The sequence below is a fragment of the Dama dama genome, chromosome 1 (assembly GCF_033118175.1).
Source record: "Dama dama isolate Ldn47 chromosome 1, ASM3311817v1, whole genome shotgun sequence".
Taxonomy (NCBI): domain Eukaryota; kingdom Metazoa; phylum Chordata; class Mammalia; order Artiodactyla; family Cervidae; genus Dama; species Dama dama.
In genome coordinates, this window is record NC_083681.1 from 75631960 (window position 1) to 75656378 (window position 24419).

The 24419-nt window shown below is 43.0% G+C and overlaps 1 protein-coding gene and 1 pseudogene across 1 annotated transcript in view; one reads left to right on the forward strand and one right to left on the reverse strand.

The window, feature by feature from the left end:
• NUP160 (nucleoporin 160) overlaps positions 1 to 23957 on the reverse strand; it is a 43075-nt gene extending 19118 nt beyond the window's left edge. Inside the window, exons 1-14 of the mRNA XM_061153675.1 lie at positions 23833 to 23957; positions 23446 to 23557; positions 19512 to 19722; positions 18751 to 18973; positions 16567 to 16645; positions 16145 to 16259; positions 15317 to 15475; positions 7669 to 7746; positions 7291 to 7388; positions 4803 to 4887; positions 3205 to 3273; positions 1490 to 1573; positions 1131 to 1301; positions 102 to 201 (exon numbers count right to left, since the gene is read on the reverse strand). Coding sequence (XP_061009658.1) covers positions 102 to 201; positions 1131 to 1301; positions 1490 to 1573; positions 3205 to 3273; positions 4803 to 4887; positions 7291 to 7388; positions 7669 to 7746; positions 15317 to 15475; positions 16145 to 16259; positions 16567 to 16645; positions 18751 to 18973; positions 19512 to 19722; positions 23446 to 23557; positions 23833 to 23932 — 1684 coding nt within the window. The 5' untranslated portion in view covers positions 23933 to 23957. The remainder of the gene's footprint in view (positions 1 to 101; positions 202 to 1130; positions 1302 to 1489; positions 1574 to 3204; positions 3274 to 4802; positions 4888 to 7290; positions 7389 to 7668; positions 7747 to 15316; positions 15476 to 16144; positions 16260 to 16566; positions 16646 to 18750; positions 18974 to 19511; positions 19723 to 23445; positions 23558 to 23832) is intronic.
• LOC133063826 (large ribosomal subunit protein eL30-like) lies at positions 5419 to 7279 on the forward strand (annotated as a pseudogene).
• Positions 23958 to 24419: the final 462 nt, after the last annotated feature.

Sequence of the window (24419 nt, forward strand, 5' to 3'; positions counted from 1 at the left end):
GAAAGGTCACAGTGGCAGTTGATGTTTTTTGTATCTGTTTGAATGAAAGCATAGGGCTTAAGGAGAAAGGAGCTTGAATGGGACATAATAATCACTCTTACCATCAGATATGGTTGTCTCATCCTCTGTCAAAAGATTCTCATCAGGGAGGAGATACAAATGATCCACTAAGGAGGAAGGCACAAGGAAAGACAGGTACCCCTGCAAGTACAAATCTTCCAGTTATATTATTTTTTCAGTGAGTGTTTAAAGGTATAAAGTAGTTGAGACCTGAATCTTATCATGAGGAGACCCCAGACAAATCCAAACTGAAGGACACCCTACCAAGGAACAGGTGTAGCCTTCAAAGACGGTCAATGTTGGGACTTCCCTTAAGAATCCGCCTTGTGATGCGGGGCACAAGAGCTGGATTCCTGGCCGGGGAGCTAAGATCCCACGGGGCCTGGAGCAACTAAGCTCTCGTACCACAACGAGGGAGCAGGCATGCGGCCACGAAAGATCCCATAGGACGCACCTAAGACCAGATGCAGCCAAATAAATAAACATTTTAAAAAGTCAGTGTCATGAAAGACAGAGAAAGGCTGACAACAGTTGCAGATTAAGTAAAGATACATGACAACTCAATATATGCAAGATCTTGAATTGGATCCTAGATCAAGGAAGAAAAATTCTAAGCACAACTAGTAAAATCTGAATATATACAAATATAAAAATGCCCGATATTGAAATTGTGCTGCAGTTATGAAAGAATGTCGCTGTGCTTAGATACATGCTAAAATATGTCAGGGTCAAGGGGCATGATATTTACAACTAACTCTCAAGTGGCTCAAGAAAAGCAAATGAAAGTTAATAAATGGTGAATCTGGGTGTAGGGGATATAGAAGTGCTTCGTGCTATTCTCGTAACTTTCAAATTAGGAATCACTTCAATGTAAAAGGTGAACAAGATGCAAAAAAGTATAAATACTGCAGAAGACTATTTAAACACAAATTAACTATAATTTTGAGGATCCCCTGCCAAGAGAAAACCCACCAAAGTCCTAAAAGCTAACTACAATATACAACAGACACTACATTCTGAAAGACCCATTAAACAGCCTACAGGAGTTCTGTGTGTTTCTGCTGTCTTACTTTCTTCAACAGGCACACCATGTTTGTGTGTGGATTCAAATGCAGGGCAAGAGGATGAGAAAGGGCTTCTTGATACTGAAGACAGCAGGCATAGAACTTGCACCAGAATTCCTGCTGTAAACTTCGGAACTCTTCCTGGGAAAATTCATACTCTGTTACACTTCCCTGGAGCTGGCAAAGGAAAAAAAGAAAAAGAAACTCTTGATACCATTTGGGATATTTTCTTCCACTAAACATAAATGTTTAATATCATTTTATTAAACTATAGGGAGGTGAATATTCCTTATGTATGTATGCCACAGACTCTGTAACACAGTGAGATGAAAGAAATTGTCTTTCTTTCTTTAATCAAACCTCACCTCACTTTCAACAGCTAAAGTAACTTCTTTCTTTAGTTCTGTCCAGGAAAGATCTAAATTCCTCTCAGTTCCTCGACAGAAAATCTGAAAAGAGACACAAAGAGACACTTTAGAGTACCACATAATACTAAAAACTAAATGAAAAATGCTCCAGAAGACACTGAGGCAATATATAACAATACAATAAACACTGGACATGCCTGAAATAACATATTTACTCTTAACATTGTGCAAATAATTTCTCATTGTGAGATCACAGCAAGTTAAAATAGTTTCTATAGTCCAGGATAAACTATAAAAACTCATGAACCTGCAAGAATTATAATAGGGTACATTTTGGTCAAGAGAAAAAACAAAAGGAAACATAACGTCTACTGCTCAGCTGGGAGGAAGATGTGACATGATGCCAAATAACATCCTGACAGGCACAAAGGTGAGCGAGAGAAGTGATGGAGGTAGGCCACTCTGCTGGGAAAGGTTCTCCTAAAGTAAAGCTTGTGATCGGTGCCTTACTGATTAGTCAGCGTCTCAGCCTGCAAGAGACACCATGAGAAACTGTACATTTGATTACTGTTAACAAGAAGGGCTGATGTGGTGAGAGAAATAATGCCCTAGAAGTGATTGTGTTATGGTGGAGTTTTATTAAAGAGAAAACAGAAAACACAGAACAGCCAGATATTCAAGAATGCACCCAGAAGAAAAGTCAAGGATCTGGAAGCCACATCACCTGGGAGAAAGTTAAGGGACGGGGTGCATGGAGCCTGGAGAAAGATAACACGGAAAATGCTTAAAAGACTTGAAGAGCTGCCTTATAGAAAAGAGCCACGTTCTATGAAGTTCCCAAAGAGAGATGCCACCTAAATGATGGAGGCTTAAATCTGATATAATACTTGGATGAACTTTTCTCTGGCTGCACCACGCGGCTTGTGGGATTCCCCAAACAGGGATTGACCCTGGGCCCCAGGAGTGAAGGTGCCGGGTCCTAACCACAGGACTGCCGGGGAGGACCCTGGGACAAACTTTCAGGTGACACAGTTCTGAATGAAAAGTCACAGAGGAGGAGCTGAGATGCCTGTCACTGGAGGCAGAGACAACTAGAAGCTGGCTAGCTGGCTGTCAGAGAAGCCTCGGAAGGTTATTTCTGCTCTGTGTGGGAGGTCAGATCAGAAGAGCCTGAGGGGTTTTTTAATTCTGAGTGATCATTTCAAATTCATGAAGCTAAGTGGCAATTTAACGAAGTCTAAGTGACTTGCATCTCTTATACCCTGTAACTCTGAAGCTTAGATTTTTTTAAGAGTTTTCTTGAACCTGAACCAAATCAGACCTTTGCTGTACTAACAAAAGTGTAAAAACAGTACCAGCAAACCTATCCAAGAAGACATTTAAAATTTCTTTCTAGTATAGAGAGTATATGCCGTGTAGTAAGGTATGTTTTTATAACGGTGTAGGTACAAGTTTCTTCTTTACTATTATTATGCTTCACTGGTCATTGGGAAAGTGCCCTTAATCCTCTCTCCCCATTGGGACTCTTGGTATTCTTATGGAAAGAACATTTAAAAAAAATTACAACAGTATTTATAAACACCTGTATATATAATTGTAAAACTATGCTGGGGTTAGTATGTGCAAAACAACAAAAATTAATAATAATTATTAACTATATAATGATAGCTATAGGAGAGTCTTAGATCAACATGAAATATTTTTTCACTGACCTGTAAAGCTTTACATAAAGCTGCATTAATGAATCGCCCTGGTGTAAAAAGACTCTGCAAATACATCTCCTGTTAGAACATTGAAGCAAGAGTTAGCATCATTCTAAAAAAAGATAAAATTTGGAATAATTTGAATGAAGAATCCAACACATTAAAACTGAAGTCTGCATTTCTATTACATGAACATGGAAATTTCGCCCTCTGCATAGAGCAGAGTGGCGGAGCAGTCACGTATTTTCACACTGAGAGTGAAGCCTGTAGCATCTCTGAATCCACGGGATGTACTGCACCGAGACCGCTGTGTTCCTCAAGGAGCACTTCAGTGGGTCAGCTTATCAAACGCCAATCTTAAAGGTGAAGAGTTCTTACCTAGGTTATCAGTCATAAACACCAGCAAGAGAACAATTAAACTAAGCTGGTTTCTACACCATTCACAAAAGGCCTCATTTTATGGTTCACATATAAAAGGAAAGGAACCAATCATTAGAACAGGCATTATATATATAAAAAACAAACAAACGAAACTGCAATAAGCTCTAACAAGTGGGGAAATGAAGTAGGGAGAACAAAATGGAAAGTCTCATATTGTCTAACTATTTTGATCAAATTTTATAAACCAGATTTGCCAATAAGTAGCAAATTTGGTTGACCTTCATTCAAGTTTTTTTCCTTCCACTCAGGTTCTGGGTGATATTTATAAAATGACCAAATGGAGAAAAACAAGAATTTCAAAAAATTAGCACGTGATTTTGACTTTTAGACAAAAGTTAAGTGCCAAAAAACTCTTAGGATTAAAAATATAGCAATATTCAATTTCAGGTACTCAAAATGGGTTTTCCAATCCTACAAACAGTTAATGTCTCAGATCCAGAGCCCATAATCTTTAAGTTCATTTTAACAGAAATGCATCAAGTTTTTCTTCCGTTTACCTTGAGGATGTCCCTGAAAAACAGGGAGCCTGGCCTGTTTTGCTCCCTATTGCATTACCTTTTAAACTTGTGTTCTTCATAGTATATACCTCTATGAGAACTTATCTTGTTTCTAGTTTTTGTTTCTATGCATCTATTCACATGGTTAGTATAGTGGACAGAATCCATTTCCCTTTCTTTTACTAACAAACCCCTTACCTTTCTCTGAAGAATCACTCCTCCTATACCCACACCCAACTGAACTTCACCCTCCACAATAAGAGGGTCCAGGCTGGACATGTTACTCATGCCAAGCCAGAATATTCTATTCCTTCCGATCAGGGTGACCATGTCAGGAATAAGCACATAACTCCAGTCAGCCCAGGGTCAACTCCATGACCCGGAACAGAAGCGCTCTCTTTTCTCTGGAGTTGCTAAGTTCACAGAGGTAAGCTTGCTTAGAAAACCTGCCCAATGATAAACCCCAAAAGGAGGAAAGCAGAATAGAGACAAAGGAGAGATGAAGCCCTAAAGGCATTATTCCAGCCATGCCAGTATGTTCAGCTTAAAGCAGTTTGAGGTGGGTTTCTTTCATGTGCAGCTCAAAGAGCTCTGCTAATACAAATGGTTCTTCTCAAACTGATGATCAGGGTAAATCATCTCCTTATATAAAACTTTAGCGTTGCTTACTCTGGGGTCTTGATCATCCCGGATGACGATTTCTTCCTCTGGCAGAGGCTGCATAAAAACCGGACTCCACTGACCTGCAACATTACTACAGAGCGAAAAAAGCCCATCAGTCCACGTGAAGGTGACGAATAAAAACGAAGCTTACGCGGTGAGCAGTATCTGGGCAGGGAGGATCCCATTGCTGACCTCTGCAACTACTGCTTGACCAATTCTATTTTTTTCTGGCTGCACCAGGCAACATGTGGAATTTCTCTGACCAGGGATGGAACCCATGCACCCTGCAGTGACAGCACGAAATCTTAACCGCTGGACCACCATGATCGATTCTCTTTAAAATAGTTTCCAAAAAAAGAAACTCATTCATAGCACAGTCTGGATCATAGAAGTGCTCTTACTTCTTTTAATAGGCATCTTCCTGAATTAAAACTGTAAACACAAATCTACAAATAATAGCTAACTTTCATTCTATATTTACCACATGCTACACCTTCTGCAGGTATAATTCTAGATATACTTCATGTATCTGCTGAGATGCTCAGTTGTGTCCAATTCTTTGTGACCCCATGGACTGTAGCCTGCCAGGCTCCCCTGCCCACAGGGACTCTTTAGGCCAGGATACTGGAGTGGGTAGCCTTTCCCTTCTGCAGGGGATTTTCCCAACCCAGGAATCGAACCCAGGTCTCCCACATTGCAGGTGGATTTTTTACAATCTGAGCCACCAGGGAAGTCCAAGAATACTGGAGTGGGTAGCCTGTCCCTTCTCCAGGGGACGTTCCCAACTCAGGAATCAAACCTGGGTCTCCTGCATTGAAGGCGAGTTCTTTACCAGCTGAGCTGCCAGGGAAGCCCACACTCCATGTATGGGATTGATACCTTATTGTGATTCTTTGAAGGATACACGGCCCTCATTTTAAGATGTCAAAAGTGAGGTTGAGGGTATCTCACAGCTAGCAAGTTGGAGAACCAGGTTTCAAACCCACCCAACACTGGATTCTTTGCTTTTTTAACCCACTTTGCCTGAATGCCATCTATAAGGAGTACTCTCTATTTTCTGAGGTGTGGTTCAGGGTCAACCTGGGGGCAACCATTCTTAGAATTCTATTCTAGAATATGGGTCATGAGGGACCCCTTGGGTACAATTACTTTATAGTGGACTCTTGAGCAACATGGGGGGTTTACAGGTGCCGACCCTCAAAAACCCAGGTACAGCTTATTCAAGCAACTGTAGATTGAACAGTACTAGTGTAACTACTATGAAAAAATCAATGTATTAAGTGGACTCCCAAAATTCAAAATCCATGCTGTTCAAGGGTCAACTGTAGTTCCAGGAGCATCAAAATATGATCCAGGGACCCTTCACACATTTCAGGAATTATACAAGTGTCTGATTCAAAACCGGTTCTTAAATGTATTTTGTAAGTGTTAAAAATCTTAAAATGAATATCATGTAAATAAAAATAACAGACATACCAAACATACCTAATATTAGAAATTATCAACATGTTAAATTGTGTTGTAATTTTATACTCATAAATACTGGTTTTGTTATATATTGGAGTTCATTATCTTTGGAGGAAAAAAAAAGGGTTTCCTGTTTAAAAAACAAAGTTTGAGAAGCACTGTATTTGTAGAATCTACTGCTCATCTTAGGGTGAGGACAGTGAGACCTCAAAGGGGCTGCAGTGACTTTTGGAAGATGTGGGTATCAGAAACAGCCTTTGCTGAAAAGCAAAGGAAATGTGCAGATTACAAGTATTTGAGAGCTTTCTCGCTCCCCGGCCATCCTGGAGGCTGCCCTTGGCTGGGGGCATCCCGCACCTAAGGCAGGAAGACGGTGAACATGAAAAAGTCGTGGGAGTTGCTCAACTCTAGGCTCCAACCCGTCATGAAACGTGGAAAGTAGGTGCTGGGGTACGAGCAAACACTGAAAATGATCAGACAAGGCAAAGTGAAACTGGCCATCCTTGCCAAGTACCCAGCCTTGGGGAAATCTGAAGTACAGTACTATGCCACATTAGCCAAAACAGGCCTCCATCGCTATAGCGGCATTAACACAGAACTGGCAGAGCATGTGGAAAGTACTAGAGTATGCACATTGGCTATCATGGGTGCAGGTGACCCAGGTCATGCCAGGACAGACTGGTGAAAAGTAAATCATGTACAACTTTTCTTTAATAAAACCAGCCAGAGCTTGTTTGAAAAACAAACAAAAAAAGAAGTATTTTTGGATATGTGCTATCTCTCCCAATAAAGATGGTATATATACATATTTTTTTGTGTCATTCCAACTCTAAGAATCTCTTTTCTGCCCTAAAACCATAAGGTAAGAACACAAAATGAAATAGAAGTTATGTCAGAAAATAGGCAAGCCCAGGGCTGAATCCTTTAAATGCAAACATCTGACTTTTGTCCAACACAATGAGCTCCCTTCTTTTCTCAGTATGACTCTGCCTGGGGTAGGTAGGATGACAGAGGAGAGGGACCGTACTGTTCAAAGTTGATGTATTTCACAACTGTCTGGTTCTCAGCGTCGTGCCACAGGGCCCAGATGTCCGTAGAGGTTAAGGCAAAGTCAATCAGTGTCTCCTGGAACAATTCAATATAGGGAGAAAACAAACAAAAACAGGTTAAAATAAGACAGAAAAGGTACTCCTTTATGGTGAATTAAACTTGTATAAGCAGAAGAGATAAAAACATGAAAACAAAAGATGGTACCATGTGAACCTGGTAAAATCCAAATAAAATTTTGTTTGGATGAAGTTTCATTAAATATTCCACTTTAAGATTATAATCCCATTACAACAGTTAAATTAGCCAATACTTTTTTCCTGTACTTGTGTGATAAGCAAAGAATAATTTAACCTACCTGAGAAGTGAACAGTGAGGAGATGTGATCTAGGCTATAGCGGTTATTCTCAGCGCTCACCAACTGGAAAACGCAGAACTGTTAAAACACAAGTTGCTAAATTAATACTTGAAATAACCATCAAGCCATTTTTCTAAGCAAGCAAGACTTATAAGCATTCAAAAACCAACTTTTAAAAAAATGTGTGGTAAAATATATGTAGCACTTTACCATCTCAACTATTTTTAACTGTACAGTTTAGTAGTATTAAGTACATTTATACTTGTGCAATCAATCTCCAAAACTTTTTTTCGTTTTTCAAAACAAACCCTGTATTCATTAAATCCCCCATTCCCCCTCCCCCCAGCCCTGGCAACCAGCATTCTGTTGTCTGTCTCTTTGATCTTGACCACTCTACCTAATGGCATCTGTCTTCTAGCAGCTGTATTTTTACTTAGGACAATATCCTCAAGGTTCATCCATGTTGCAGCATGTGTCAGAATTTCTTTCCTTTTAAAGTTGAGTAATATTCTGTTTTACATAGATACCACATCTTGTTTATCCATTCAGTCATCGATGGAGACTTAGGTTGCTTCCATTTTGTGGCTATCGGGAATATTGTTGCTAAGAACGTAGCTGTACAAATATCTTTTCAAGACCCTACTTTGAATTATTTTGGGTATATATCCAGAAGAGGAATTGCTTGATCATATGGAAATTAAGGAATTGCCAAGCTGTTTCCCATAGTGGCTGTAGCATTTTACATCCCCACCGGTAATGTACAAGGGTTCCAATGTCTTCACATCCTCCCTAACACTTGATATTTACTTTTCCCCCCACCATGGTAGCTATCCTTGGGTACGAGGTGAAATCTATGGTCAGAAACCTATTTTTATGCTTTTACCAAAAATAATTTAAAACATACACATGATAAAAATCAACTCAAGTCAATCTTCACTACAAACAAAAACCTATAAAACAATTCATGTTTCGTATTTAACTCTACTGCCAAAACAAAAAAGATCTCAAACTCAAAAATATTCAATGAACACTATTTTAAATAATTTTTTGACAAAGAAAATATACTATAAACTAGTAAGAGTGATGAAGATTCTATCCTGGTAACAAGCAACTGTTCACGAAAAGCTTTAAAAAAATATATACAGTGATTCCCTTTGAGAGAAAAATAGAGTGTATGAAGTATGAGAAAAATATGTAGTGGTCACATTCATTCCAGCCTACAGCTATATTTTACAAGCTACATATCTCAAATCACTAGTGAGACATGAATCAACTTAGTAGGTCTCAACCAGCATTTAAGAAAAAAAAAAGATTAAGAGTTTATCAGTTCATCATCCATGGTGAATATGTTTCATGAAGACTAATTTTCTGTTTTATGTCCATCACCACATAAGGGTACCCAGATAGCAATGTAAAACATTTGTTGTATATTCCAGCCAAAAAGTTAAAAAATGCTGGTTTAGTGCAGTGCCACTTGTGGTAAAGGAACGAAGGAATGTTTTTTTTAATTTTTTTTTAATTTTTTAGTCTGCTCCAGACTAATATTCTTTTTTTTTGGGGGGGGGGGGGGGCAGGGGCTCCACTGGGTGGCATGTGGGAATCTTAATCCCCCAAGCGGGGACTGAACCTGCGCACTCCGCAGTGGAACTGTGGAGTCTTAAATCACTGGACCGCTAGAGAAGTCTCTCAGACTGATACTTGACATACGGAAACCATGCGTGTCTGTGGCAACGTCAAATCACTTATAAAAGCTTCTATTCTCTCAGTTTCTCCATTTATTTTATGGCAAACTAGTAACAAACAATTTGTGGCCCAGGACCATTCCACAGACCACACCACAGGTCTATGGCACTTCTGTTTGAGATTTTTATTAGTGTCCTAGATGGAAACTATTATTGTTATTGTTTAGTGCCTAAGCCCTGTCCGACTCTTTTTCAACCCCATGGACTATAGTCCACCAGGCTCCTCTGTCCATGGGATTTCCCAGGCAAGAATACTGGAGTGGGGTGCCATTTTTTCCTCCAGGGGATCTTCCAAACCCAAGGATCAAACCCATGTCTCCTGCATTGCAGGTGGATTCTTAAGCATTGAGCCCAAGGAAGCCCAGATGGAAATACATATGGCATAATATAACACTGAGGACATGATGCTGAGAATGATTAAATTAATGCACTTAACAGAATTAGTCTCCAAAGAACCAAAAGAAAACCAAGAAGAAACAAATGAAACGAACAGGAATGGATGTAAACTACTACAGAGATTAAAACACCAAACAGGGCTTCCTTGGTGGTCCAGTGGTTAAGAATCTGCTTTGCAATGCAAGGGACACCAGTTCGATCCCTGGTCCAGGAAGATCCTACAGGCCTCAGAGCAATGGAGACCGTGTTCCACAACAAGAGATGCCATCACAACGAAGAAGCCCACGCATCGCAGCCAAGAATGGCCCCAACTCACCCCAACTAAAAGAAAGCGGTGGGCAGCAACAAAGACCCACCATAACCAATAAAATCCGTAAAAAACAAAACCAAACTTCAAATGTGCAGGTTAGGGAGAAAAAAACATTCTGAAGAGCAGTTTTTGTTTAGAAAAAGAAAACAAACAAAAAAAGACCTCAACATCATTATACTCTGAATAGGCACACCAGCATTACATGGCTGCTAAAGATAAAGTGTATCTGATTTTAGGCTTCATTAACAGAACCTTAATGCTTAAGCCAAGGAGGTAATAGCGCTGCTCAATTTGACCCCAACCCTAGAATAACACATTCAATCTCAGTCTAATCTTTAGAGCAGAGGTTCTCAAAATGTGGTCCACAGACACCTAAAGGTCCCTGAGACTAATTTCAGGGGGTCAGTGAGGCCAAAACCCTTCACAGTAATTCTACATTATTTGCCCTTTTCACTATGTTAATATGTGCACTGATAATGCAAAAAAGCAACAGTGGGTGAAATTACTGATGGCTTAATGCGATAGTGGCACCAACCTGAATACTCTTTCACGATAAAAATTCAACAAGCTGGGAACAGACAGGAGCTTCCTCAGCACAAAAATCCACAGCTAACATCATCCTCAGTGGTGAAACACCCAAAGCTTTCTCTCTTAAACTGGGAATGAGACAAGGGTGTCAACTCTTGTCACTTCTATTCAACACTATACTGGAGGATCTATCCAAGGAAATTAAGACCAAAAAAGAAAAGGCACATAAATTGGAAAGGAAGTAATAAAACTATCTTTATATGTTGCTGTCCTATAAATAGGAAGTCCCAAGGATTCCACTATAACACTACTAGAACTAAAAAGAGTTCAATATATATAAAATCAATATAAAAAAGTGAGTTATATTTCTATAAACCTGCAGTGAGGAACCTGAAATGAAATTAAAATAATTTCACTTACAATACTATCAAAAGGAATAAAATATATAGGAATAAGTTGATTTAAAAAAACCCTGCAAAACTTGTATCATGAAAACTATAAAACATTATTTAAAAAATTAAAGACAATCTAAATAAATGGAAAAGCATCCCGTGTTCATGAAGCAGAAACCTTAATATTGCTAAGATGGCAACGCTCTCCAATATGATCTACAGAGTCAACAAATCTCTATCAGAGTCTGTGAAGTGGCAATAAACACACATGTCGGTCTCTGGCTCCTGACCCTGCCTCCTAAAACACCTGCGGCCTTCTGAGTGGTGACAGAGGTGTCAGGAGCATCTTCTGTTATAACAGCTGGTCTCTGACCCTGGTTCCCGGCAGACTCCTAAATCCCTGTGCATTTCCTGAGTGACAGGAATGCCTTTTGTTCTAAGAGCTGACTCCTGAATAGCTTCAGGATGGCAACTGGTCACCAGAAAGAGGAAGCCTGAATAGAATCTTGAAACTTTCAGCCCTGACCCGTTTTCTAGAAGAGAAGAAAGGCCACTGGGTTAATAATCCATCATGCCTATGTGATGAAGCCTCTGTAAAAACCCCTATCCCTATGGGATGTGGGGAGCTCCCAGGCTGGGGAACACATCCATGTGCTGGGATGGTGGTGTGCCTCAATGCCTTGAGACCCTTCTGGACCTTGCCTACCTACATCTTCAGCATTTATTGTATAATAAACTAGTAAACGTGAGTGTTTCCCTGAGTTCTGTGGGCCATTCTAACAAATTACTGAGCCCGAGCAGGGGGTGGCATGAATTAAAAACCCAAGGACAAGTGACTTCTCTTGTGGTCCAGTGGTTGAGATTCTGTGCTTCCAATGCGGGGGCACGGGTTTGATCCCTGGTCAGGGAACTAAGATTCCACACACGTGGCAGCTTGGCCAAAAAGGTAAAAAATGAAACAAAACAAAAAAAGAACCCAAGGAGGTAAGAAGAAGAGTCTCCATACTGAGCAGTAGCCTGGCTTCGGGCGATGAGCACGAGCCAGGCGAGGGGGTGTCCACCTATGTGGAAGGCCTGGGGCGGGGTGAAAACTCACGCAGGACGAGGAGAGTGTCCACACGGAGTGCCGGCCTGCACTGGGGTCTAGAGTCCAAGGAGGTGAGCAGGGTGTCCACCGCATGGGGGTGGACTAGCGCAGTGTCAGCGCCCGAGGAGGTGAGGAGGGCATCCACGTGAAAGGGCAGCTGGACTGGGACTGCTATGGTTTAGTCGCTCAGCCGTGCCTGACTCACGGACTGCAGCACGCTGGGCTCCTCTGTCCTTCACTGTCTCCCGCAGTTAGCTGATGGAGAGGGACACCAGAGCCCAACAGGAGTGAGGAGGGGACCCAGACAGATCAGCACCCAGCATGGGGAATCAGAGCTCCAGTGGAGGGAGGAGGACAAACCCGATCTTGCTGGAATGTCACTAGGATTAAACGGATGGTATGTGTAGTGCATGAGCCCAGAGGAAGCACAGTCCAAGCATTTGCTGTTAATGTACATAAAGGGCCCGGCACCGTGCCAAACACACAATATCCAACAGTTTATTTATTTGGCTAGGCCACAGGGCTTGTGGGATTAGCTCCCCAACCAGGGATCAAAACCTCAAACCCAGGCCCTTTGCACTGGAAGCTCAGAGTCCCAACATTGGACTACTAGGGAATTCCTGTGGTTGTTTATTGTATGATTATACCACTGTTCAGTCGCTCAGTCGTGTCCAACTCTTTGTGACCCCATGGACTGCAGCATGCCAGGCTTCTCTGTCCATCACCAATTCTTGGAGCCAGCTCAGACTCATGTCTGTTGAGTCAATGATGCCATCCAACCATCTCATCCTCTGTCGTCCCCTTCTCCTCCCACCTTCAATCTTTCCCAGCGTCAGGGTCTTTTCCAATGAGTCAGTACTGCGCATCAGGTGGCCAAAGTATTTAAGCTTTAGCTTCAGCATCAGTCCTTCCAATGAATATTCAGGACTGATTTCCTTTAGGATTGATTGGTTTGATCTCTGTGCAGTCCAAGAGACTCTCAAGAGTCTTTTCCAACACCACAGTTGAAAAGCATCAATTCTTTGGTGCTCAGCTTTCTCTCTAGTCCAACTCTCATATCCATACGTGACTACTGGAAAAACCATAGCTTTGACTAGACAGACTTTTGTGGGCAAAGTAATGTCTCTGTTTTTTAATATGTTGTCTACGTTGGTCACAGCTTTTCTTCCAAGGAGCAAGTATCTTTTAATTTCATGGCTGCAGTCACCATCTGCAGTGATTTTGGAGCCCCCCCCAAATAAAGTCTCTGATTGTTTCCATTGTTTCCCCATCAATTTGACATGAAGTGATGGGACCGGATGCCACGATCTTAGTTTTCTGAATGTTGAGCTTTAAGCCAACTTTTTCACTCTCCTCTTTCACTTTCATCAAGAGGCTCTCTAGTTCTTCTTCGCTTTTGCCAAAAGGGTAGTGTCATCTGCATATCTGAGGTTATTGATATTTCTCCCAGCAATCCTGATTCCAGCTTGTGCTTCATCCAGCCCAGTGTTTCTCCTGATGTACTCTGCATGTAAGTTAAATAAGCAGGGTGACAATATACAGCCTTGACATACTCCTTTCCTGATTTGGTTCATTTGGACTGGTTCCAAATGAACACAGAACTGTTGTTCCATGTCCAGTTATAACTGTTGCTTCTTGACCTGCATACAGATCTCTCAGGAGGCAGGTAAGGTGGTCTGGTATTCCCATCTTTTTAAGAATTTTCAACAGTCTGTTGTGATCCACACAGTCAAAGGCTTTGGCGTAGTCAATAAAGCAGAAGTAGATTTTTTTCTGGAACTCTCTTGCTTTTTCCATGATCCAATGGATGCTGGCAATTTGACTCTGGTTCTTCTGCCTTTTCTAAATCCAGCTTAAACATCTGGAAGTTCATGGTTCATGTACTGTTGAAGCCTGGCTTGGAGAATTTTGAGCATTACTTTACTAGCATGTGAGATGAGTGCAACTGTGTGGTAGTTCGAGCATTTTTTGTCATTGCCTTTCTTTGGGATTGGAATGAAAACGGACCTTTTCCAGTCCTGTGGCCACTGCTGAGTCTTCCAAATTTGCTGGCATATTGAGTGTAGCACTTCCACAGCATCATCTTTTAGGAATTGAAATAGCTCAGCTATTCCAACACCTCCACTAGCTTTGTTCGTAACGATGCTTCCTAAGGCCCACTTGACTTCACATTCCAGGATGTCTGGCTCTAGGTGAGTGAGCACACCATCGTGATTATCTGGGTCATGAAGATCTTTTTGTACAGTCCTTCTGTGTATTCTTGCACCTTTTCTTAATATCTTCTGCTTCTGTTAGGTCCATACTATTTCTGTCCTTTATTGAGCCCATCTTTGCATGAAATGCTCCCTTGATATATCTATATTCTTGAAGAGATCTCTAATCTTTCCCATTCTATTGTTTTCCTCTCTTTCTTTGCACTGATCACTGAAGATGACTTTCTTATCTCTCCCTGCTATTCTTTGGAACTCTGCATTCAAATGGGTATATCTTTCCTTTTTCTCCTATGCATTTAGCTTCTCTTCTTTTCTCAGCTATTTGTAAGGCCTCCTCAGACAACTGTTATACCATTGTATTGTATCCTAAATACCTCATCAACATACAACAGCTAATGTTTGAATGGTGAGCAAAATTATTTTGGAAAATTAACTTCCCTTGCACTACTTAATAACACCTGCATCCTGTTCACAACTCCATGTTTTTCACTCAGACTTTCAAATTAGCTCTTTCTTGTTTAGTTTTGGTTAACCTATCCTTCCATGGACTTCCCTTGTGGCTCAGCTGGTAAAGAATGTGCCTGCAATGTGGGAGACCCTGGGTTCGATCCCTGCGTTGGGAAGATCCCTTGGAGAAGGGAAAGGCTACCCACTCTAGTATTCTGGCCTAGAGAATTCCCTGGACTGTATAGTCCATGGGGTTGCAAAGAGTCAGACACGACTGAGCGACTTTCACTTCACTTTCCTTCCACGTTCCTTTAAATTCTCTGCTCCCTTTCATCCTGAATTTTCCTTTAAGATCTTTTAATTCACATATTAGCACAAAAAGTGGAAGCTTTTTTTTTTTTTTTTGCAGAAACAATGCAAGATACATCTAGAGGCTGATGAGAAGAACTGAAAAGAGACTCAGTGAGTCTGTAGCTATTGCTCCAGGTCAGTACACACAGAATAACTCGACATGTGTCTAATCTGTTTCATACCTGTCCTCGCTTTGGGGCATGCAGGTACACTCCCAGGTAGAGCCCCATGGAAGGGGAATAAGCAAGTCGCAGTTTGTGTCCAGTCCCAGCAGTGAGCCGGAGATCTTTATTTACGGGGACAAATTCCAGCATGTCAGCCACCATCAGGCACATTTGGTCCTGCCAAGAAAAGATTTAGTAAGTGGTATTAAAGAACATTCAAGATGGAAAAAAAAATGCTTCCCTTTTAAAAGAACGCAATTCCATCATATCATATCTAGCACTGTATGTAATTTATCTGCTGAAAGGCCCTACAGGTTTTTTTTTTAAAGGGCTGAGATGGAAACATTTCTTTGGTCTGATAGATAAAATCATTAGCTGTTTTGTATTCAAAAGTTGAACATTATTTTACCAACGTGCATTTTATTTTTTAAAGTTTTTATTAAAAAAAAAAAATTTCTGGCCACACTGTGTGGCATGCAGGATCTCAGTTCCCCAAGCAGGGATCAAACGTGCACCCCCTGCATTGGGAGCACAGAGCCTTGAACAGTGGACCACCAGCGGAAGCCTCTCAACTTGCATTTTAAATCCACATTTGTCCTGAAGTGTATACTTTGTACTACTTCAAGGTTTCTGTAGGACTTAATTTTCCAAAAGAAAAATACAAAAATTTAGGGGAGAAATGTATGAAAAATAAAGTTAAATGAAACTGTCTGAATCTGGAAATGGCCCATCATTTCCAAAGTAAGAGATCTGCTCATCTTTACGAGAGGAAACAAGATTTACTTCACTTTCTCTACAACTCGCAATCCTATCTTGACTTGCAGCAAGTACAAAGGCAGCACCTACCTTGTAAGACCACATTCGCAGCTTGTGATCCTGACACAGAGCAAAGATGAAGGCGTCGTGCTCCACGCAGTGCACAGCAAGGCTGAGGGGACGGGCCGAAGGCCCCTGGTCACCTCTGCAAATGGGAGGCGCGCGTTAGAGGTCTACCAGTGCCAACCACCTGATCATCAGAGCTCGCAAGTTAACAGATAACTTAGTGAAGGAGCGGAAGGAGCAAGAGTTTATAGGCTGGCATGAGATGACCACATTTTCTGTCTGACTCATGTCCAGTTACTAGGATAGACGGAATGCAACATTGTGTAGACCCTTCTGTCCAGTAGTTTTATTTGTCTTGGAGTCAGGCTGGAAGGACTAATCGCTGCTGGCCGGGGCAAAAGATCAGACTCTTGGGCCCTCTGACTCGCCGGCTGGAGACCACTCACCTGATGGCTGTGGGCATCCAGCCTATGAGCAGGCGCTGCATCACCGAGCTCTGTCTCAGCTCCACGACTGACACCACCCCTGCAAGAAGGAAAACAGGCCAGTGGGCCCCAGGGCACCCGCGACCACACTCGGCGAAACCCAAAGACAAGAGCAGGCAACCGTGAACAGGGCATTTATGACGGGCGTGCTTTCTATACCAAGGAAGTCTTAGGCTGTATCTTATCCATAGACATTTCATAACTAAAATATTCTGAATAGTTACTGGATCAATAGCAACAGCACTTTTACATTCTAGGGGGGAATTTTTGCCATTTACAAATGGTAACCCATGTTGCTGCTCAGAAGCAGCACTTCATTCTTTCCAAAGCAACACTCGGCACCTGTCCTGTGCTGGGCGCAGCTCTAGATGCGAGAGACACAGGAGTAAGTACAACAAATGAAAAGTCTTTTCCTCCTGGACTGAACATTCCATTGAGAGGAAGTGAGAAGCAGAGACAGTTAAAGTAAACAGAATGCAGTAAGTAGAGAAAAATAAAACACAGAAAGCGTATAGTGAATGGGCGGAGGGGGTGGCGTGCATTACAGCTTTAAAAAGTGGTCAGATCACCCACTGAGAAAGGACCTGAAGGAGTTAAGAATGAGCCACAGTGGTAGCTGGGGAGAGACTATCCCCACCAAAGCCTTGGAATCAAGATTGCCGGGAGAAATATCAACAACCTCAGATATGCAGATGACACCACCCTTATGGCAGAAAGCAAACAAGAACTAAAAAGCCTCTTGATGAAGGTGAAAGAAGAAGAGTGAAAAAGCTGGCTTAAAATTCAACATTCAAAAAACTAAGATCATGGCATCCGGTCCCATTCACTTCATGGCAAACAGATGGGGAAACAGTAGAAAACAGTGACAGACTTTATTTTCTTGGGCTCCAAAATCACTGAGGACAGTGACTGCAGCCATGAAGTTAAAAGACGTTTGCTCCTTGGGAGAAAAGCTATGACCAACCTAGACAGCATATTAAAAAGCAGAGACGTTACTTTGCCAACAAAGGTCTGTATGGTCAGAGCTGTAGTTCTTCCAGTAGTCACGCATGGATTTGTGAATGGAACATAAAGAAGGCAGAGCACTGAAGAATTGATGCTTTTGAACTGTGGTGTTGGAGAAGACTCCTGAGAGCCCCTTGGATGATCAAAGGAGATCACACCAGTCAATCCTAAAGAAAATCAATCCTGAATATTCATTGGAAGGATTGATGCTGAAGCTCCAATCCTTTGGCCACCAGATGTGAAGAGCTGACTCACTGGAAAACACCCTGATGCTGGGAAAGACTGAAGGCAGGAGGAGAAGGGGACAACAGAGGATGAGATGGTTGGAGGGCATCACTGACTCAATTGTAAGCAAGCTCTGGGAGATGGTGAAGAACCGGGAAGCCTGGTGTGCTTCAATCCATGGGGTCGCAAAGAGTCGGACACAACTGAGCAATTGAACACCATCAAAGCCCTTAGGCAGATGTGCCTGGTACGTTCAAGGAACTGCCAGAAGACATGCGGCTGGATTGGAGAAGGAGGGGAGAAAGAATGAGAAAATGAAGTTAGAGAGGCAGCAGGGCGTCACCATAAGGACGCTGCGTTTATTGGAGCGAGATGAAGAACAGCCCTAACCTGAGGGTTTCGAGCAGTGGAATGGCATGACTCAACTTAGGTTTTAAATGTACTGGTCTGCCTGAGAAGTTTCTGCAGAGGACTAAGGACAGATCTGGGACGATAATTAGGAAGCAAATGCAACAGTTCAGGTAAGAGAAGGTGATAACTTGGAGCATGGTAGCAGCACTGAGCTTCCTTGTTTCAGTTAAACTTATTTTAGGTGTTTAGTTACAGCACTTCAAACTGACGATAGACATCAGTCAACTCATCTCTACTAAAGGCCTTAGAATAGGCCACTTCACAGTTATCTGTTTTCCCATATTCCAGTAAGCTGCAGTTCCTCACTCACTGTATAAAATCCCACCGTCTTGAGAAAAACTGTAAAGTGTCAGGGACTCATTAGGCAAGCAATAATGAATAAATATTTCAGGGTGGTTTGGTGGCAGTCCCTGCACTGGATAATGGCCTTGGACTTCTAACGTCTGTCTTAACGCCAGCATTTCTTTGTTTAAAATTAAATCCGTGCTGCATTCCCGTTCTTACCAGGTATGTCGTAAGGAGGTAGTTTAAGAACAAAGATTCCCCCAGAGGCAGACGGGAGAGCAAACAGAGCCCCCCCATCACTGCTCAGCCAGGCTGCTGAGGTGGCAGAACCGGGCGAGAGGCCAGGGACTGCCGGGACTGACTGACAGTTGCAAGGATCCCTGAAATCAACTTTTCCGATGTCAGTGAATATTGACTGCATCTGACTTTCGATTGCCAACTCCTGTGGAGAAATGAAAAAGAAAAATCTGTTAAAAACAAAATAAACTAGATTTTTCTCAGTTCCTCCCAATTGCTATCAATGTTTTTAAAGTAAAAAACTGTTGAGCTGAAAAAGGAAGCTGTTCTTTTTAATGCAACTATTTTTGCAACTTAAAATGTATTTGATCATTTGAAATAGTAACCAGGAAAGTATGAGGCTTCCCCAGTGGCTCCTCAGGAAAGAATCTGCCTGCAATGCAGGAGATGTGGGGTCGATCCCTGGGTTGAGAAGATCCCCTGGAGGTGGAAATGGCATCCTGCCCCAGTATTCTTGCCTGGGCAATTCCATGGACATAGGAGCCTGGCAGGCTATATTCCATAGGGTCGCAAAAGAGTCAACTGTGACTTAGTGACTAAACAACAATAACAACATGAAAGTATGCTTGGTTAGAGCTAGCAAGGAATCCATCCTTTCTTCAATTCCAAAGGACATTGCTTTAATATTAAATTTGTGACCGAGTAACCTGAGAAATAAAGGACATTATACTTAACCAACTTACACTCCTATACATCCGGGAAGGGTGTGGTAAAAGCAACCTATGCACTGTCTGATTGGTTAATATCAAGATTATCACATGATTCTGAGTCTCAGAGACATGAACTCCTCCGGGTAGAAGGACGCAGTTTTGGAATTTGAGGCGAACTGCATTATTCAACAGATTTATGTCCAATGACTCTTCCACCAGCTCCAATGTATCTCCAGAGATTTTCCTATTAAAAAGAAGAGACATTTGTAAAAAACAACAAAAAAAAGTTTACGCTTTTCTTTCTGATTGTTGCATGGAAATGTATGACAACAGTTTTCAGGTGAACTCTCCTAATTCAAAAATTTTGGATAAGCAAACTCAAATCAATTCTGACATTCCAAACCACATTTGTATAATCTACAAAACACAGTATTATAGACAATTCAACTATTATTATATGATTCTCTGTTAAACGGAGACATTTCCAAACTTGATAGTACGTTTAGAACAAAGTGTTAAGTCGCCTCAGTTCAGACTCTTTGCAACCCTATGGACTGCAGCCCTCCAGGCTCCTCTGTCCACAGGATTCTCCAGGCAAGAATACTGGAGTGGGTTGCCATGTCCTCCTCCGGGGGGATCTTCCCTACCCAGGGATTGAACACAGGTCTATTTTGTCTCCCCTATTGGCAGATGGGTTTTTTACCACTAGCGCCACCTGGGAAACCTTTAGAACAATAGTCAAGTCAAGTCAATTAAACTCCACTAGGATTAACATTCACACCACACACTCACACCTTATAGTGTAATGTGGCCTCTACATATAGTTACTATAGCATCAAACTACAGTGATCTTATAAATGTGGGTGTTTCCCTTCTAAAGCTTCCTCCTGCTAGGAAGCAGGGTAGACTCTGCCTCACGTACATCTCTGCTATGTGGTAGCTTCAGAACCATAGAAAGCACCGCTGGGAATGTCCTAACTAGTGTCATCTCATCTACCGCACTACCCGAATCTACTCTCTGTCAGCCGTCTTCTACCTCCGGGATCTAAGGCCTCATGATCTGAGGTGGAGCTGATGTCGTAATAACCAAGGGCACAACAGATGTAATGTGCCAGAATCGTTCTGAAACCAGTCCCCCCACCCCAGGTCTGTGGAAAAATTGTCTTCCGTGAAACTGGTCCTTGGTGCCAAGAAGGTTGCAGACTGCTGCTATAGGTGATGACCTTTGGTTTAACAGCTTGACTGACAATAATTTCTAAATCTGTATCTTATTCAGCCCACACTCTCCACTCATCTCCTGACTACTGCCTCAAACTTGCACTTGTATAGCAGGGATCTCAAACTACACCTGTCCAAAACAGAATTCCTGGACCCAGAAAACCAGAAAAAACATCCGCGTCCCCTGTACTTTTTTTCCAACTCATGGATGGCGTCTCTATAACTTCCAGTTGCTCAAGCCAGAAATCTGGGGTTCACCCTTGAATTTTTTCTTTCTATATACCCTACATCTGATCCGATACTAAACTCTAACGAAACCCCCTTTAAGACCTATCCACGATTAGAACATTTCTCCCAGCCTTGACCACCACCAAACGCATTCTAAGCCACTACAGGCTTTGGTGTGGATTGTGGCACCAACCGCTACCTGGCCTCCCTGCTCCCACCCCTTCCTACTGCGCTCTCTACTCAACACAGCAGACAAGCCATCTTTTAAAAACATTGTTATTCATAGTATTTCTTCACTTAAAACCCTCCCCTCACTCAAAGTAAAAGTCACAGCCTTAAAATAACTGACAAAGCCCTAATCTGCTCCTTGGCTACCTTATTCCTCTATCCTTCATTCTCCCAAGAGGCAGACTTCTGGCCCTTTGCCAGTCTTTGAAAACAACACACAAGCTCCTGTCTCAGGATTTTTGCCCTTTTTCTTCGAAGGCTCTACCTGAAATTTCACCCCTGGGGTACCCTTATTTCCTCTGCTCAAATGTTAACTTATCACTGGGTCTTGCCCAATTACCTCACATGAAATATTAAAAATAATAATTCCCCTCTCCCCTCCCAGTTCTCCATTCCACATATCACCTGATGAACTATTGTTTTTTGGGATTACTGTTGCTGATCAGCTCCTGCCGAGAGTAAGGACTGTCTGCTTTGTTCCCAGTCCCTAAACATTCACTGGAACACACTGCGTGTGTGCAAAGTCACTTCAGTCTGACTCTTTGCAACTCAAAGCCCTCCAGAGCTTGCCAGGACCCTCTGTTCATAGGATTCTCCAGGCAAGAACATTGCAGTGGGTTGCCGTGCCCTCCTTCAGGGGATTTTCCTGACCCAGGGATCGAACTCACATCTCTCGTGTCCCCTGTACTGGCAGGTGGATTCTTTAGCACTAGCGCCAGAACATGTTAGGCACTCAAAAATATTTCTGAAATCAATGAGATTTGCACCTCTAACATGGGTCTTTCTTCTGAGCCTATAAATTTCAACGCCTACTTGACATTGTCAAAGAGCAACTACACAGACACTTTAATAGCATGTCTAAAAGAATTACTTAACAACTCTCCAAAACCCATTTTCTATATCTCAGAAGATGGCAATCCTGCAGGATATCTGGTCAGTCACACCGAAAGCCAGGAACTTGTCCTTGCTTCCTCCTTTTCCCTTACCATCCTGTATCCCATATTCAATCTATCACCAGGTCCGAATGAAGCTACCCTCTAAGTGTATCTTGAATCCATCAATTTCTATTTTTCTAGCCACTCCCACAGCTGAGTCACCAACATGTCTTACTTGGTCCATCATAAAAGCAAACTGTTCTTTTGTATTTTACCCATCCTCCCCAAATCTACTTTACACAAAGTAGACTGATTATTTTAAAATGATTTTGATCAGGTTAGTAATCCTTTATAGACTTTCAGTGACTGCTCAACATACTCAGGATAAAATTTACCATCTTGGGGCCTCCCTGGTAGTCTAGTGGTTAAGAATCTGCTTGCCAACTCTTGGGACACCAGTTCGATCCCTGGCCTAGGAAGACTCCACACGCTACGGAGTAACTAAGCCTGTGCTCTAGACGCTGTGCTCTGGAACAAGAGAAGCCACTGGAAGGAGAAGCCCGTGCACTGGAACAAAGACCAAGCACAGCCTGAGGTCCTTTAAGATGAGCCCAGCCCAGCTACCTACTCTCAGCATCTCTCACGTCCTTATCCATTTTGCCCATTTGCAGTGAAGCCGCACACATCTTCAGTCAGTTCCTCAAACCTGTCAAATTCTTTTCACCTCGTGGATTTTGGAGACAGTGATCCCACTTGGTCAACTGCCCTCTCCTGCGACACCTTGCCTGGCTAACCTTTCACACTTCCTATCTCAGGTTAAATGTGACTTACGTTAGGCCTTTCCAGCCCCACCAATAATACTTGGTCTTCCCATTAGCCTCTCAAAGCCCTATTCTTCTCCTCTGAGGCAAGTATGAAAAATCTGTATTGATATACCTACATATGAACATTAGCTTAACGCCTTTTTCTTTCTCAAAACTGCCCCATGAAAGGTACATCCACTTCTATCCTTACAGTGCCACACCTCGCATGATGAAAATGGCGATTGTTTTTGTTAGTCACTTTGTCCCCAGGACACCTAGCAATGCCTGATAAGTAAAGGCTCAAACACATTCATAGAATGAAAGAAGCAGTAAAGCACTACAAATACATAAAGGGTTCATGTTTAAAAAACTGGTCTTTGGGGCTTTAGCCCCTATGCTACATTTCTTCTGCTTTTAGTGTTGCCTGGGAGGGTACCTCTTCCAGAACTCTGGGTCTCCTTAATTCTCCACTGATTAAGACATAAATAGAAAACAGTCTTTATTTCTTTTCCTGTCCACAACCACTTTGGAAAAAGAATGACACCTTAGGGCCAGCCACGAAAATTCAGCCGCCCGACCCGACCTTCCAGAGGGTTTGCCAAAGAGAGCACTTACCAATGAATGAATCTGTTTCTGGTGACGGAGAACAACTTGCCACTTTCCACATAGTAGAAGCCTCCCGCACTCTCACCGTATTTCACGGCTCCGGCCGCTGCATTTGCAGTTCCTGCAAAAGGTGAGTGGTCAGCCTGCACACATGGTTCTCTGGGGATGACAGGGACTGAGGTCGCTGAGAAAGCAGAGGGGGACGGACTGACAGCGCATACAGAATGAAAGGGAAGGAAAGAGGAGGAAGCAGGACACTAAGGTCGCTCTGATTCCTGTGCTAATAGGCATGTGGGCTCAGAAGGGTAACGGGGGGGGGGGGTTAGAGATTGAGGAATCCATAGGAGAGGCCCGAGGGGAAGGTTCGGATCGCGCTCTACTGGGATGCTGCCGTACCAATGCCGCAAACGGTGAACTCCCGAAAGTGCCTCGGCCTTTCGCGCTCAGCTCCGCTGAGCTCCACGAAGCTCCGTTCCACGGCTCCCGCCGCCGCCATCTTCCCGCGCCGCCGCGAGGCCCGACGGGACACCAGCAGGGCCGGGCGGGTGTCGTCACTTCCGGGGGGCGGAGCGGGCGGGCAGGTGGGGAAGCCCCGAGAGGTCGAGGGCTGCCGGATCCTGCGTTGTGAGGCGTCCACCGAGTTAGCTGGAGACCAGATGCGCAGGGAGGGAGCCGAGGGAGAAGAGGCTAGGGGAAGCCTGCCGACTCTGAGGAAACCTTTGCGTGGCCCGCTAGGACGCCCTAAGGGGCAGTGCCATTTTTCCCGGCGGCCTCGGGGCAGGGGGCGGGGCCGGGTTTGTTTCCATTTTAAAAACGCTGGCGCGGGCTGCGGGTCCCAGCCTGCCGCGAGGGGCGAGGACCTGGGAGGCCCGACAGATGGGCGACCTCTACTGGGTTTCGAGCGTGCGGTCACCTCTCCGTGCGTCGTCGTGTCTGTCAGTGAATCTCCGCTGTCTCCTTTTATTCACCCTTAAGCAACCCTT